Source organism: Hoplias malabaricus, chromosome 9 (assembly GCF_029633855.1).
Source record: "Hoplias malabaricus isolate fHopMal1 chromosome 9, fHopMal1.hap1, whole genome shotgun sequence".
NCBI classification, from domain to species: Eukaryota; Metazoa; Chordata; class Actinopteri; order Characiformes; family Erythrinidae; genus Hoplias; species Hoplias malabaricus.
This window is the reverse complement of record NC_089808.1, coordinates 28,797,257-28,814,680: the sequence shown is the minus strand read 5'-3', so window position 1 is coordinate 28,814,680 and position 17,424 is coordinate 28,797,257. Positions and strand designations below refer to the sequence as shown.

Genomic DNA, 17,424 nt, shown 5'->3' with positions numbered 1-17,424 from the left:
GAACAGTCTTATTAACAAGACATGACAGTCAGCCTGCATATTATAAACTGCAAACTAATAGCTTACCACCCGTATAGGTGGACTGGAGTGACAAATTCACATCTGGTTGGCACAATGCAACAGAACTGGTGAACTGACCCCTAGCTTTTTCTTGGCCAAATACACAAGTAGTCAATGGCATTTACAGACAGCAAACTCGTGGCCATGTCATGATTGCTTAAATTGGCAGCACACGCTGCCTTTATTGAACTCCTGGGATAGGTCCTCTCCATTAAAAATAACCGTTTTATACCTGTGAGAGGGACGGGGGAACATAAAAAAAGAGTGAAAGAGAGGAAAAAACTGGTAAATGTCAATCAAAGGAAACAAACCAAAGAAAATACCATTAAGTGCTTCATGTCTCAACAAAACCCAAAAAAAAGACTGACTATCTTATGACATTAAATTGAAGGATTTTTACTAAGGTGGCTGTTTGGCTAAATCTCCAAGATTTTCCAATACACTTGCAGGCATGCTGAATCCCCCATAGTTTGCATAGGAAGATGACGGGAGTTAAGAATGAACTTAAGAGGAAACTTTAAATCATGTCTGTGAATATCCATAAAAAATATTATTAGTTTTACAACAATCTAAGGTCAAAGATTAAATACAACAGTCAAACTATGGAACTCTGACTCATTTCAGAAATGTACATTCACAAAAGCTGCATTGGGATTTTCATTTTTTATTTTTTTGGAGTGGGGGGCTTATAGCATATGTACTTGCATAGACTTTTACTGTTTTCATCTGTGAAAGATTTAGGAAATTTTATGCTTCCAATAAAACTGCAAATAACTGGAGGTCTTCCTCAAATCATAAAAAACAGATGGGGGGGGGGGGTTGAAAAATGGTTTTGAAGAGTTGAGGTTCTCCTCATCTTCTACTTTCAAACTTTGAGGTCATTGCCCTTCCCTGTAGCACTCACTTTCACTCTCTGTCACTTCACCTTTATCTCTCTCTCACCATCCCCTCCCCATTCTCCCTCCCTACCTTGCTCACTCACAAGCTTTGGCAGACGCAGACATATAGAGCTGTAATAAAAAATGTATAACACAGCTCCAGATTGGAGACATGAGGATTTATGCCTGATGCGCCTGGTCCTGTCACATCTGCACCAAAGTGCTATGGGTGTCAGGAGCAGGACTGTAGAAAATCTGCAGAGTCAGGTTGCCAGTTAATCTTCCAAACTGGATCCCACAGCTGAGTGATGAATACCAAATGAACACTGCAGGGCTCAGCTGCAGGAGCAACTGGGTATACAAGGGTGCCTGGAGAAAGATTATGACATGTGATACAGAGAAATTTTATTAGGCTTTACAGGAATACTAAAAGATACTATACATTTTTTTTACAGTGAGGCCATACCTGTATAATGTAATATATGGTCTTTCTACCACTGAAGCGGCAAATGGTGTTTCACAACTTTGAAGCCAGAGAGAGTTATTTTAAAATAAACCTCATATAATTCATGTATTTGTGTTCTCTCTTATTTTAAAAATATTCCTAAAACTTATCATCAAAATCAAAATGCTGAGCTGTTTGTTTGTTGTTGTTTTTTTTTTAATTAAAAATGCTATATTTGGTTTTTCTTTTTGGCTGTAGTACTAAAAGGAAATTCACACACAAATAAAGCATGCATTTTTATGTCAGTGGATATCTCAACATAAGACTACCTTAATTTAGACTGAGTCTGAGGTGAGTGCAAACTCATATTTTAATACTGAACACTGTATTACTGTATATGTACTATACTAGCTCTGTGTGTAGCAATAATCTGAATCTGTTGTGATTAAACACTTTGTTCCCCTGTTGAAATAAATACAATATCTGAAACTGTGTACGTATGTGGTTTTGAAACTTTTAACAGCCAGAAATGCTCATTATTTATTACTTAACACCATTTTAAACGTGGTGTTCTACTGCTGCAACTGTAACAGCACATCTATGGTTTATAATCTGGTATCTAAACTAAACTAAAACTAGCACAAAACTATATTTCCACTAAGGTGTCTGTACTGAGAGTGAAAGCTGTTTCTGAGTTCCTCCAGCAGTTACGAGCCAAACACACAGAGGCTGTGTGGGAACAGCTTCACCGCCGCGTAAAGACAAGCATGCGGTGAACTCAACGCCGCTCTCGCGAGGTTTGGCGAGCGGCTCCACTTTGTTCAATGGTGAGAGTTTTCCGACTCTCGCGAGATGTGAGAAGTTTCCCACGCCTGTTGTTGTGGCTGTCTGCTCCTTTCTCTCTCTCTCTCTCTCTCACTCACTCTCTCTGGGCCCCTCCCCCTCCCTCAGCACCACCACCAGCACCACCAACAGTAACACCACCTTCCCCACCCCCTCTCTCTGTCTCTCTTCCTCGGCTCTCCCTCGCCCTCGCTCTCCAGTCTGCCCGGGTTGTCTAGTCGTGGAGCTGCTCGGATCTGGAGAAGAAGGATCTCGCGAGTGTTGGAGTTTAGTGAGAGTTTGTGGAAGATGGCGCCTGTTGTGACAGGGTAAGTCTGAGATTCAGCCGCTGCGCTGCTCGCCCAGGTCTCTCACTTCGTAAGTGCCGCTGGGTTTCATTGACTGCTCTGTCGAGCTCAGTCACTTCCAGCTCACTCTGTAGTGTTGCTCTGCCGGTCAGAGGGCGCTGTGTGTGATTATTGCGTGTGTGTGTGTTTATTTGATGAGCTACTCTGTAGTTACAGTGGTGACTGTTGCTATGTTGTGGGTTTTTTTCTGTTGAACCCATCTCAGTAGGGTACGCCTGAACGGGGAGCCGAGGGCCAGCCAACTAACAGCGCTCGTCTGTACACTGTCTTCCTATTCACCAGCTCCTTTTCCAAATTTTTCTTTCCACCTTAAGAGGTACAGGGGTTACAGTGAGTGGTCAGTCATTGCTGCACTACTTAAGGTGGAGCGGAAAATTCGGAAAAGAAGCAAACTTTAGCTTATTTGCTTTTGTGTTTCCCGTGATCAACACGAACATAATAAAACATATATTTGAAAATACATAGCAACACCACAGCACAGTGTAAGTTAAAGATACGTGTAATGTTAAGAGAATTGCTGGCCGGGACCGTTGGTGTTGAAATGATTCAGTAGCTCGCCGCGGCTTTTGTTTGGGGGAGCCTCGTCTCTTGTGGGTATTCCTAGAACTGCTTCGCTTTTTGGCGACTGGCTGCCTATGTTTTCATCCTTTTGGTTTTTGTCTGGCTCTCGAGGGTCAGCTAAACCGTTAAATATCTGACGACTGTGGTATAGAGGAGAGAGATTATTTTTGTGGTGGGTGTACATGTGCTCCTGTGTTGGGTGAAGGTTGTTTACCAAGTTAACGTTAGCCCCCGTCGCCCTCGCCACTGCAGACCGATGATTATTTAATGGCGAGTGCATGTGAGGACATTAAAGCTCCACTGCTGACAAACAGAGACGATGCACAAAAGATTAACATGGGATAGGCTTATGGTGACTCACTGAACTATGAAAGCGACATATAACCACAATCTCTCCCAGATATTATTGGTACTCTGCTGTTCAGGGACAGAGCCTCCAAGCTAAGCTTAAAGTGTTGTTCATCTTTTTATTTTTCCTCCCAGTTTATGACCACTGTCAGGAGAGAAAAACAAACAAACAAGAAACACAACGTGGCTTAAAGAGTTAAACAACGACCCGGAACATAATTTTTCTAACATTTTACTGACCACACGTACTCTCTGTAATATGTGAGAAAAATGCGGTCGACTCTAGGTCGGTGTTTTTGTTCATTAAGACACGCAAGTCTCCGTTCACTGCAAATGTCTGAGATTCTGTTTTGAAATCTGCTCCTGAAACCAAGGAAGTGTCTCCACTTTTCTTAAATACAGTGAACCAGATGTTCACAGTATTTATAGACCACAGTTTTATGGACACCACAGATACAGTCAGTCATTCCAAAAGAAAATTTCACATACATTTTCAGTCTTTTTAACTCCACACTGAGCAGTTTTTCACTTGGAATATCTGTTTTTGAAATTCAGGTTTACAGTAATGCAGTACATTATTACTTCCATGATAAAGGTTCTTTTAATTCCTCACAGTGTATTATCACATCGCTAAGATGCAATTATCTTGATATTGCAGCATCATAATCCATTGTTACAGCCCTGTAGACCACCATAAATGCAGCTGTGTAACCATTTCTGTTTAAGGAATTAGTAATTAAATGTAATAAAATAGCATTTCTAACTAATTTCTGTGCAGTTACATCTCTTCAAACTGTAGGCTGTAAATTTTAAGATTATTTCCCTGCCCTTATCCTGTTAGCCATTGAGCGGTTGATGGGCAGTGGATTTGTGTCTAAAGATCGATAGAGGGGTCTAGCTGTCTGTACATTTGGGGGGTTTCCAGCAGAACTGAACTGCCTGTTTTGTCATTAGAGAACCCAACAACTGGCTGAATGGCCACCTGTCCGTCTGATTTTATCAAGCAGTGCGGTTCTCCTCCAACTGGGAGGAGGGGAGATGGGGTCTGTTAGTGATTTTTGGGTAGGAAGGAAGGGGAAAAAAAGCATCAGTATAATTAAAGTACCATAAGGGGACTTCATTAGCATGGAAGATGGTACTGCCGTGTCAACGGCTGGTGGTTTGAATGAAGGCTGCCCTGCTGCCCTTTTGCAGTTGAGCTTGTGGTCTTGAGTGGGGGTCAGTAGTCCCCCAACTGTTTTACTGGTTTTAGAATACCCATGGGAGAAATGTTGGGCCATAATCATGACTCAATCCTGCTTCTTTTCATTCTTTGATTTTTTAAAAACTTATGAGGACTACCCATCTTATTGCATGCGCATAAATAAAGCCAGAAGCATCGGAAAAACATTCTCCCTTTTTAAGCAGTAAGTCACCCATATGGGTGTAACTTGCTAAAGCTGTAATTTCTGCTTCTCATGATACAAGCTAGTGCTGGGCGATATGAGCAAAATTCAATATCACAAATAATTGTACACTTTATCACGATTACAATTAATGAACATTTATTTTGTTTTTTTATTTTTAATAATCAAAATTCAGTGATGAGGCTTGTACTGTAAATATAATCCAGTATTAAAGCTGGGGCATTTTTCTAATGTTGCTGGGAGCTTGTTCCTCTCTTGTTTTTTGAGCACTGTTTATATTTGGTGTGTGATTGTGCTTTGGTCGCTGAAATAGTTTTTTCTCTGCACTTACATTTGTCATCTTTTTGTTCAATGTCATCTTAATTATAGTCAAAACACAACATGTCCAAACCACAGATGCGTTTTTGTTTGTATGTTACTAGCTGCTTGAGTCGCTCAGTCGGCCTCAGAGTTTAGGATGCTTCCATGTGGTAGATAGAAGCAGAATCATGTAACTACAAATTGGTAGCATGGTTTTAAAAGGACAGTACCTCAACACACAGTGTGGACATATAGAAAAGATTATGTCTATTCGAAGTTCTGATTTCGATTAGTTTTCGATTAATTGCCCAGTCATAATACAAGCATTACCAAAAAGAGTCCAAAATCCTGAGAACACTAGCAGCTTTTTTATGTATTTCCTCATTATTAGCTTGTAACATTTGGTAATTTATACTGGATTTAAAAAAAGGAGAGCTGAGATTAACACTGTAGTACAATATCATCTTCGAAAATATGAGTGAAAGCCACATCATTCTCAGACATTGATTAAAAGTATCTGGCTCAATTTCACCCATTTATTTTAACAAGATGCAAAAACAGCACAAACCTGTCTCTGTTTATTAAATAATCAATACGATTGGCTTCACTTTACACAGTAAGACAAATGTAGGCATGTTATGAATTATGTCACACATTTTATTGACATACTTGCTTTATTAATATTTTTTATAATTTTACTTTACTATTTGTATTATATTTTCTTTTCATCTTTTATTGTTTATATTTAAAGTATGCTTTTATTCTGATTAAATTGTCAAGCACCTTGAAAATAAATTTATTTAGTTTGAAAGGTGCTATATAAACATAAAAATTGGTTGTTTGATTGATTGATGTAAGCTAACAAACTTAGCACACCACTGCAAGTGTATTCCTTTTTCTCAGAAAAATAAGATGTAGTTAAGTTTTATTCTTTCCAACTTACAGTTTTTCTTACAAAAGACGTAACTAGGGCTGAAAAACCATCTGTGTTTGGGCAGTAATCTCTGAATCACCTGAAATGATGAGCACATTAATCACCTGTTCCAACACGATATGCCCTAAGGGAATGAGATTTGAGTTATTGTGTCACAGCTTGTTTTCTTTTTCATTTTTGTTTTCTCTTGTTGTTCACTGAAAAAAAACCCCCCAAAAAACACACCAACCCCTTCTAACTTGTAGAACGTTAATGATAAAGGCTGCCTGCAAGGGACAGTGCATGTGTGTGTTTATGACAAAGATCTGCCCCTGCAAAAAAGAGGTGAACTGTGTTAAAAGAGAAACGCTCCCTTGGGGCCTCTACCCTTCCCTAATGCCTATTATCAAGGTGAAGGTCTGAGAGACTGAAAGCGAGAGAGAGAGAGAGAGAAAAGAAGACTAAAGAGAAAAGGAGACCAGAGCAGATGTGGAATCAGCAAGCAGACTAAAGAGAGAGATGGTGTAGAGTTTAAAGGCTGGTATGTGTGCCAATCTGACCCTACGTTTCCTTTCCCTCCCTTCATGCAGTTACCTGAGGAGAGGTTTGCTATTAAAGGTTAATGGTTTAGCATTCCATTGACAAATTTGCTTCTCACCACAACACTTATTTTTGAGAGGTCACAAGGTTGTTGATAGTCCTAGTGACAAAATAAAAAAAGGAAGCCAGCCGCTTGCTGAAATATAGCTGCAAATTGCATCAGCTATAAGGCAGATCAGACTCAGATAAAAAGCATACATTCTCACTTTTATTTAGCTTGTTGTTACATTGCATGACAATTATAAGATGGATATGCCAGTATGCAGTCAGAAATAAATAACAACAGAATGTATTTTCAGAAAATTCAAAGGAACTAGAAAAACTATCCCTTCCCGTCCTGTAGGAATTATACCTTAAGTAGCAGACACTTACTTCAATGTGATGCCTTGTGGTTAGCTGTTTTCATGTTATTTAATAAATGTTTGAGTAGTTTGATAGTAATAGCCCACTTTTAATTAAGTGTTTCGTTTGAAACAAATCTGGGTGAAATAATGGGCTGATATCAGTATCATCCAGTGCTCAAAGTTTCTGTGTTTTTGTCAGAATTGGGAAAGACATAATGACATATTTAATAATTATGTTATTTGTTCTTCTGAAAAGTGAAGAATTTAGAAATACGAGGCATTGCCCCAGTTTACTTGAAGAGTAATCCAATTGAAACCAATTTTAAGCATTGTTTGATGGGTGACATCTGAAACTTTACAAAATGAAATAGTGAATTTCTTCACGATTTATCTTTGTTGGGCCCTTAGTTTGACCTTGACACTCAGCATAAATTTTGGTCTCTTGCCACATCAAAATTGCATTTGTCAACTTGAGCATGTGTGCATACTTTGAGCAAGAACAGTAGTAAGCTTAATAGTTCAAGAGAATGTCTGTCAGTTTGACTTCAACTGTGAAAACAGTACTGGGAAAGGCCTGCTTCAGTTTGATGGAGGGTTTGACAGATGTATTGATGTTTGACAAAATCTCAACTGACCCATCTCTTCTCTGCCCTATTAAACGTTCAGGTTCCTAACACCAAGAAAGCTAGAGATAGCTTATTTATTTATGTGAGCTTGGTATGTTAAAAAGTTCTCTGCTTTATGTTGGGGTGGGGAGAAGATTGTCAGTATCACTTGGATCCAAAAACAGAATTAAGATGAGAGATAAATAGGTGGTAAAATTTTATGAAATGTTGGGGCAACTAGACAGAAATCCTAATCCATCCACTGTATTTATCTTGGCATGTCTTATGCAGGAGGAGAAAAAGTTATCTTGTGAGAAGAACATTGTTTGCCATGCCCTTTTATATCAGAGTTTTCTCATTTTCACACAAGTCTGTTGGTTATGATTACAGCACAGTCAAGGGAACCAGGTTTCTTCAGTGTCAACAGTTATTTATTTTCCTTATCAACCAGGATGTTTAATTCAGAAAACATATTATCTTAATTAGAACCTTTTTTAGCTTCTTAGTTATTTAAAGTAATTTCTGGCAATTTTTTTCTTTGTTTTCCCTGATATGTAAGGAACATATCCCTATACATGTTCCCTTATGTTAAATTATTAACATTTGGATTCACTTATTATCAAATGAAATAAACCGTCAGTGAGATTAATGTACATCAGAATCTCATAGGATGAATCTCCCTCAGAGAAAATAGTTGAGAAAAAAAAAACATGACAAAGAACATGCTCATTCTGTGATTCTAGGGGACAGGAAAATGGCCCCTCGTTGATGAATTGTTTGTTTTGGCAGACAACAAGGGCCTTGGTGTTGTGGAGTGAATCTGACTGACAGCATGTGCTCTCAGGGGGCGGAGGGTTTCACTGTTTTTTCTTTCGCATAGCTGTTTATATGAATTCGCATAGTAACTGGAAACACAGACACGGTTTCTTGTTGTGACAATCTGAGCAGCTTTTAATATGCATAGGCAGAGCAAAGAGAAAAATTTTAGTGGTAGATTTTGTAAGGCCTTTAATACAACATCCCAAAAAAACAACTGCTGAATGTAGCTGAATGTGTTAATTTATACACTGTGATATCTGTGGTGTAAAATTTGTACATTTTGAAACATAACAGTTAATATGTAGCACATATTAGTATGTGTCCAGTAGTAACTATATTTTATTCCTCACTCAACACATCTGTGGTGAAAAGATTTGACTTGGTTTTATTACATTTTACACAGGATGAATCCATTCTTCTTCATTTGACTTATTTCATTAGTCACATTGCTTACATGCCTTAGATGCTGAACTTCTTTACCTGTTACAAATGTACTGTTACTGGTAATAACACATTTGTCAACGTGGCCAGACAGAATCAGAAGTCATTTCTTCAAAGTAACTAATTGTTCTACATTGAAAAGTGTTGTCCCACTGTGTTATTTATTTATTTATTTTTTTTTGAGGAAGTAAGCTATTTTCATGTTGGTCATTTTACCTCTTTTTAATGGGACATGTGTCTGAAACCTAGATTGTTGAACACAAAAATAACCAGAACAGTAACCCAAACAATGGAGCTACACAGCATAATGAGAAATTAAAGTTCCTTAACAGGTACCCCATGTTTCATCTCTTACAATAACAGAGGAAATGTAGTCTTCAGACACCCTTTAGTCTTGGTTTGACTTAAATTAAAAACAGATAAGAGTGGAGTGAATTTAGGACGGCTCTGACCAGCACCTTTATCTGACATATTGTCAATCTCTAAGGAAAAATGTGTATCTCTATATTTATTTAATGCATCATTTGAACACAGCAGCTGTCCTTCACACTGTGTGAAATTTTCATGATGAATGGACCAATATCAATGCTCCATAATTATTAAGAATATGTTTTTAAACGTTGACCCCTCCCCCCCTTTTGAACGTCTTTATGTTTTGGAGAAACATGTTTTTCTTTCAACAGCAAGATGCAGAATATGGATTTCACTTCACAATTTGAGACCATTGTTATGGACTCTTCTAGCCTAAGGCTCTACTCTTAGGCTTGACCTCACATGGACAGTTTAGGACCAAATAGGACAGTATTCCAGCAAGAAATAAATTTAATCTCTGATCAAAAAAAATATTTGTTGATATGTGTGCTCAAATATCAATGTGTATCATGTATTAATATGGCTTATTCTTTGATGGATTCCAGTCTTTATTAAAGGTTTGCTAGTTATCAGCCAGTTTCTTAGTATTGAGATTAGACAGGTGCCACAGTTTCAAGTGGGCCTGTGATGAAGTCAGACAGAGAGGTGGATTAAGAGACATCAGACTGAAAGACAGACAGACAGACAGACAGACAGGGTTTTCCCCCCTTCCGGTGTATCATCATAAGAGGGATTGAACAGAGGAGAATAAGCCAGTGAGTGTAAAGGTGAAAGGGGAGCAGAAATGAAAGCAGTCTTCAGTGTTTTTTTTTCTTTTCTCTTGTCTCAATGCAAGAGCACGTAGAAACCAGATGTCAGCACAGATATGACACAGACAGTGCATTACTAACACCTTCTGTCTCTCGCATCTCCCTTCCACTTCTCTTCCCCTGTATAGGATCACAAGTGGGCTGAAGGTCAGGGGAGATTTCTGAGATGTCTGACTACTTTCTTCTTCCCCCCTCATATTGTGTCATTGGAAAACTCTTTCCTTTCTGAGCTTTTGAAGGCCTTCAGTTTGCGCTGTGTGCTGTTTTCAGCTGATATGAACTGGAGCTTATATGTGGTTTGAAGAAACTGAAGGTGACCAATGACACATTTAGAATTTGGAAGTCCTGTGGACCTAACATGATTGAGTTGACAGTGTCCACGCAATTCCTGACCTCTCACACTTTGCTGTTTTGTGTTTTCCTCTACTATGTATGAGTCATCATTTCACTTCAGCTAAAGAAAGAGAGAAGATGGGTCACTACGGGGGTACAGGACCCTAGAGTAATTTTCTAAGAGGAAAGTTTGTACATAGAGTGCCTCCATCTGACCTAAGACACTCGTTGCAGTGCTCCCCTGAAGACTTCCTTAAAGGCTAAGCACCAGCTATATGAAAGTGTCAACCAAATAAATACAAAATTATTTATTTATATATAATAAATAAATATATAATAAAAAAAATAATAATTATAAAATCAGTGGAATCTGAGTTCCTAACTTGTGTTTATTGATAGTCAGAAAACATGTTATTTCTTACTAGTTCAAGGAATAAGATTTAAAAGACCGTTGCCCCCCCCCCCCCAAACGGTGTTGGGAAACTGTAATAGGCATCTTGCCTGTGACGTAGATGGTGGACAACAACTCTAGAAGTTGCACTTAATTTAATGCAAAATGACGAAAAGGTGTGTTGATTGTGGCTGCAATAATTCAATGTACAGTGGGACATCTGTGCACAAATGGCCCAAAGATCCCCAGATATCCAGAAAATGGACTAGATTTGTCAACTTTAAACAGGCACTTTGGAAAGGACCGTTCGCTCACTCCGTTATGTGTAGTGCTCATTTCACTGGCGCTTTTCCAACAATATGGGCATGTAAGGACACCAACGAAAGGTGTTCAAGAGCCTCTGTAACATGGAGGTAAACAGGGTAGGTACACTCACTTCGCCTGTTTTAGTTGGTGTTAGTTAACATTAGCTTGACTTGCTAAACTCGGTGGCTCAGATTATACTAGGCTTCGTATGCTAGTTGCATTACGGAGGTTTATAGTGTCGGAATATCATCGGAATCTGAAGACCCAGCACTAGAAAATTCGCATGTTCAAGTCAGTCATAACGGTGTTTTACCACAGCGTTGTTCAGCTGGTATCCACCACTGACGTCACGGTGGCGCTCAAGAATTTCCATAGCAAGCTCGGGTTTTTCCGTCAATTTAATGAAATTGTCAGTTTTAAAGCAAATTAAGCATGCTATTTTCATTTTAATTCATACTTATATATGTCAGTAACTAAGATACCGTGAAATATTCATTGAGGTTCATTAAGTGGTGCTTAGCCTTTAAGAAAAGATAATACCTGTTTCATTTTTAAGGGACAGATATGGCGTCACATCAAAAGTCATGTCAAAAGTAGAGGGTGCAAAAACATCAAGGGGGAAATATAAGCCTTTAAGTGTTAATATTTCACATGTGTAAATATCCCTCTCATGCACAGAGAGAGGAATTACACATACACGGATCATAATCTCACACTAACACTGTCTTTTTTCATTCTCGAACGGTATTAGTGTCACTTTCACATGGCTCCAGGGTCCTGGAGTTGTGCGTTCATGCCCTGCTCTGAGTGACTGAGTGATCTGTGAGGAACTTGGCGTGTTCTCCGGTGTATATGTGGATGCTTCGATTTTCTCCCAAGACCCAAAAAAGCATGTTGGTTGGTTTGAGTGAAGGTGTGAGTGTGTCACCCTGCAAAGAACTGGCACCCTCTCCAAGGTGTGTTCCTACCTGGCGCCCAGTGATTCCATGTAGGGAGCCTACACACAGTGACCCTGAACTGGATGAATGAGTGAATGAAAATGTTTTGTAAGTTTCCCTCATGCACCAAGTTCTTTTCCTTCAGCCCCTTTCTGCACTCTTTCTGCTGAGAGGATTTTCTGCACTGCTTTAGAAATGAGTGGATTTTAGACAGCTCGTGTGGGGTCAGGGCCATTTCTCTTAGTGAATGCTATTGGCTAGTGTCTCCTGGTTCTGTGACGGCCCGCCTCATTGAGTGTATATGGTGTTTCCGCACACTGTTAAAAATGTGCTAAATTTTTAGTATTCAGCTTACTGTCATACTTTCAACACTGTTGAATATCTTTTTTTTTTTTTTTTTTTTATTTATTTTTTTTTTTTTAATAAATGTTGTCAACTTATATTCATGCTCTGAAGGACTCATTTTTGTGACGTTAAGCAGAGCAGGGTACTACTTGCTATAGAATTTTTCATTTTAATGTGGACAAAATTTTTGTTTATGCATTTGTCATCTGATCACCCTTTTTTATGTTAAATCTTTCAAAAAAAGTTACTCTAAATGCCCATAGTTTCATCCAACCAAAGATGCTATATTCGTTCTCCAAGGTAAGAGCTGATGCTGTGAGCAGCACTTTATTGATTTGGGAGATTATTACTTGATCTTCATGTACATACACTATACTGCCAAAAGTAATTGTCTGTCTGCCTTTACACTCCTATAAACGTGAGTGACATCCCATTCTTAATCCATTGGTTTAATATGACGTCAGCCCACACTTTGCAGCTATAACATCTTTAGCTCTTCAGGGAAGGCTTTCCACAAGGTATAGGAGTGTGTTTTTGGGAATCTTGGATGCAGCTGCTCAGCCATGGAAACCCAAAGCAGTATTTCCCAATGAGCCATCGCACCACACTAGCGGGGAGAGGAGGCACTGACTTAGGAGAGCGCTTATAGGAGAATAACTGTGAGTTCAGAGTCTTATAGGAGCATTTAATTAGTGTTCTCCATATCAGAAAAGTCAATCTGGTGTTGATTTTTGCCTTGACTTATTCTGTATTAGAGGGTGTTTTTGTGGAAGAACACTTTTTTTTTCTCAGTGGAGAAACATGTGAGTTGTTGTTTTGTCAAGAATGTTTGGTAGTGGAATCCGCCACTTTTCGTAGAGAAAGCTTTGTGGGCAATGCTGTTCTTGTTGGGGAGAGCAAAACACACTTGGGGAGGGCCCAGAATTTACAGGGTGGGACTATCTGCCATCCCAAGGGTGAAAACAAGGCCCAGAGAACAGCAAAACAGAGCATTGTGACATCATTCTCAATTAATTCCATGACATCTTTACACTGAAATGAGTCATTTAATGCTATATAAATATATCTCAAATATGGCACTTTTAAGATATAAACTTTCAAAATACAAATCTGCCATCAGCATCAAACTTATTGTATAACTAAATACGTTTTTTATAGTTGATTTTAGACACAATAAGACCTCAAAAAAGAGGCCTCAAAAATAATTTTGACTGATATATCAGCAAGAATAATAGGGTTGCCCTTTTGGTATACGGTAATAATAATTCTGAAAGGAATGGAAGATTCTCACTTCAGGGTGTTACTGAATTGCACTTGATGTGCTACTGAGAGTAGAGTCTTTGTGAGAATTGTACAAAGCCTGAAAAACATAAATCGTGTGTAATATTAATTAGACAGAATTGACCTTGGAACGTGATTGTTCATATTTGATGGCCTGGGAAAGCGAATGATCCTTTTTTGTGCAGCAGGCATATATCATGAGAAATTAGATCCATCATATTAAATTTAAACAAGCCAGTCTTATCCGGTCCAGATCGTCTCTCTTTAAGCACTGCATTAAAGTTGATATAATACTTACATTGGTATTCTAGAAATCATGTTCTAATATTGTACCTCATTATCTCTGTGCCTAAACTGACTCATTTTCTGAAAGTCTGCACAAGATGGCAGCTGAAGTGACTCCAGTGTACACTTAAGGTGCGTGTACATAACATCCCAAAACCAAAAGTACAGTGATCCCTCGTTTCTCTCGGGGGATGCGTTCCAAGACCACCCGTGAAAAACGAATTTCCGCGAAGTAGAGGAAAGATATTGCATTAAACAGTCATTCTGGAACTACATGTGATATCCTACCAGTTTCTTTAATAGAGTAATTCCTAAGCTGTGATTTAGCGTAAGTAAATTTCACTCGAATGTGGACATGAACAATACATGTACTGTACGTAAGAAATACTTGTAAATGATATATTTTGTCATGTACAGGCCTAGTCTAATACATGTAAATAGTAAAAAAGCTCCCTTGAAAAAACCTGCGAAGTAGCGAATCCGCAAAAGATGAACCGCGAAGTAGTGAGGCATTACTGTATTCATATATTTTGCAGTTTTTTTTTGCTAGCGCATGAGGCAAACAAGTCTCTGGTCACTGTGCGAAACAACCGAAAGGAACTTTTGTCTTTTTTGTTATAGTGTGTCTAGGTCAGACTGAAAGCATATACAATGAGATGAGTGTGTGCATATGCATGCATGATTGTTTTAGGCTAGCAGCCAACAACAAAACTGCTCTCCAGAAAGGCCCATATGGAGCTTCTATGTGCCATGCTTGATGTTGGAAGTGGTCAGAGTGAGGGAAAGGCAAAGACTTTACTCCTACTTCCCTGTCATTAAAATATCCTCTTGACAAGCAAGGAGCTGGTGCTATGAGCCCAACCATATGTGCCTAGCTTGGGCGGCCCAAGTTGACCCAGCCTAACAAGCAAAACAGAACCACCCAAGCCTATCCCTTTTCCAGTGTGCTCCACCCTTATGCCATTGCTACAGTGGTGGGGGGCATTTAAGGGCACAATTTAAAATAAAGTGCCATGTCTCAGTTGGCCCTTTGCTTCCCAAAATAGTAGACTGTGTTTAACATTATTCACCATCATTTATTCATGTATATTTAAGGTGGTAGTAATGGTCTAACATGGATGGAAATATATACCTAATAATAGAAAAAGCTTGATTTGCTAAACCACTTGCTCCCTTTAAGAGTTATATATGCGCGTATGAGTTGATCAGACGCAGTAGTGCTACTGTTTTTTTTAGACACTGGGTCCAATCACAGCATCTATTGAACAAATCAGTCCACCTGCAGACCGTGTCTTTCAACGGTATTTTAGACAGGCCAAGATAAGAATGCATTAGATCCAGATGACACAGAGCAATCCAATCTAATTCAACAAGTAGCTAATTCAATTCCGAAAAGTGCTTGTCAGCTATTTTTTGGCTTTGGAATAGATGCTGGCGATAAGCTAGCAAAGCTTTCTCTTATGCAGATTGTACTTTGGAGTTTGGTTCTCCCATTGGTGTAATCCAGGTTTCCCTTAAGGTTGGCAGGAGGACATGTTTAAATGGATTGCTCACCCTCAGCACTGTGATGGTTGGATCCTAGACTGGCAAACGTTGTCACTGTGAAGGCCAAACCACATTTCCACATTTTCCCTGCTACATTTCACTACATGGCTTACATGGAAGTGGTTCATTTTACCTTTTCAAGCGTGCATGCTGTGCTTTGAACACTGTTGAAGTTAAGGTCCTCAGTGTTATCCTAGAGTGACAGCCGAGAAAGTACAGCAGGAGCAAACTGGTCTTTCTTTATACTTAGTTCTACAGGCTGTCAGGACTATTGAGTTAAACTTGATTACTTGAAATTCTAGTTAGTTTATCTTGCCAACTACTTTGAATTTTTAAAAAATGTGTGTTATTGAAGATCACTTCAGTATTTTTTTTTCATTAAAACTATTATGACATTTAACATTAATGGTAAATTACATGATTATAATTATTATTCATAGCGACAGCACTTAATCTGGCTTAATAATGATCACCATGGCATGTGATGTGCTTTATAATGCAAAAGCTTAAAGATTTTTTTTTTTTTTTTTATTAATTTTTATTTATTTATTTATTTATTGTTTGTTTAGTTGGTTGGTTGTTGTTGTTGTTAAATGACACCAGAAAAATTTTATTTCTTAAAATGCCACAATTGTAAAGTAGTAATAGCAGGTAGCTTTTAGAAATGTAACTTTCTCCCTGAAGGTGTCTGACAGGCAGCAAGTACTTCTAAATTAATACAGTCCACCACGCTTCTGTTTGCCCACTTATGTTTAATGTCTACACACTAACGTGCTCACATATACAAAGACATGCTACTTTTCTTTGCCTCAGTGACCTTTTCTCTTTACCCTATAACTATACATTAATTCTCCGAATCATACAGTAAGTTATCACAGTTGTTTAGGCAGTAAAAAGGCCCCAAGGCTCTGAAATGCTACCCCTACTTCTAATCCACCGCTCTCTGTTTCTTATATTGTCACTGACTCAAGCCCCTGGGTGATATGCAGTGACTTTTTAGTAATAGCGGTGTTGAAAGATGTGAAGACCTGTAAGAGAGACTGCAGATGTCTTTTCTTTCACATATATAATGCTCACCTCTGACTCATGAAGAACACAGGGTAGCTGTTTGTCATCAACATGAATGAAAGCAAAAGGATATCACAGAGCATGGTGACAAGGGATGTTAGATTGAGGAGGTTGTTATGAGGTAGGTAACCCTGCTCTAACTTGACATTATAATGCTTTTGGAACAAGACCATTTTACAGACTATATATATGATTTTTCATGACTCTGAATATAGCAGTGATGTAGAGCTGGACAATATGGACAAAACCTCTGTCACAATATATATTTTTTTTATTTCGGTCAATACAATGTAATTTCAATATCGATATGAACAATAAAAATATGAACTGATGGCAGCACCCTGTAATGACCGACAGTTAGTGTCAGATGCTGTAAATAATATATTTTGAAATATTGAAAATCATATCATTGTTATTGAACATTTTATATTGAATTACTCTCCAGCCCTACAGTGGGGTTTTTTGGAGGAATGGCATTCAAATTACCTAGAGCAGTCTTTACTGCAATTTTACATTTTACACTGGCCACAAGTAAATTCAGAAAACGTCAGAACATTGCTGTGTATTTGAAATTTAACCTGATCATTTTCAAAGCAGGATTTCTACAGCATGGAGTAATGGAATGGCAAAGAATGCCAGACTAGATCAGATTACTTGATAACACTGAAAACATCCTTTACTGGATCCTTCTGTTTTAGCATTTCTCAGAACTGTGTCTGTGTGTGGCGTCAAAGTGTCACTTTTAAAATCAAGTCTTGTGTTTAAGTTTGCTGAAGCGTTTTATGGTATGGGTGTGTGCTTCTTGTTGTGAATTTAACACGTTCCTCAACTTGGCCATTTC

The 17,424-nt window shown here is 38.5% G+C and overlaps 1 protein-coding gene across 1 annotated transcript in view; it reads left to right on the top strand.

The window, feature by feature from the left end:
- The first annotated feature begins 2,407 nt into the window (after positions 1-2,407).
- rbpjb (recombination signal binding protein for immunoglobulin kappa J region b) overlaps positions 2,408-17,424 on the top strand; it is a 44,148-nt gene continuing 29,131 nt past the window's right edge. Inside the window, exon 1 of the mRNA XM_066681447.1 lies at positions 2,408-2,534. Within this exon, the coding sequence (XP_066537544.1) occupies positions 2,515-2,534 (20 nt within the window). The 5' untranslated portion in view covers positions 2,408-2,514. The remainder of the gene's footprint in view (positions 2,535-17,424) is intronic.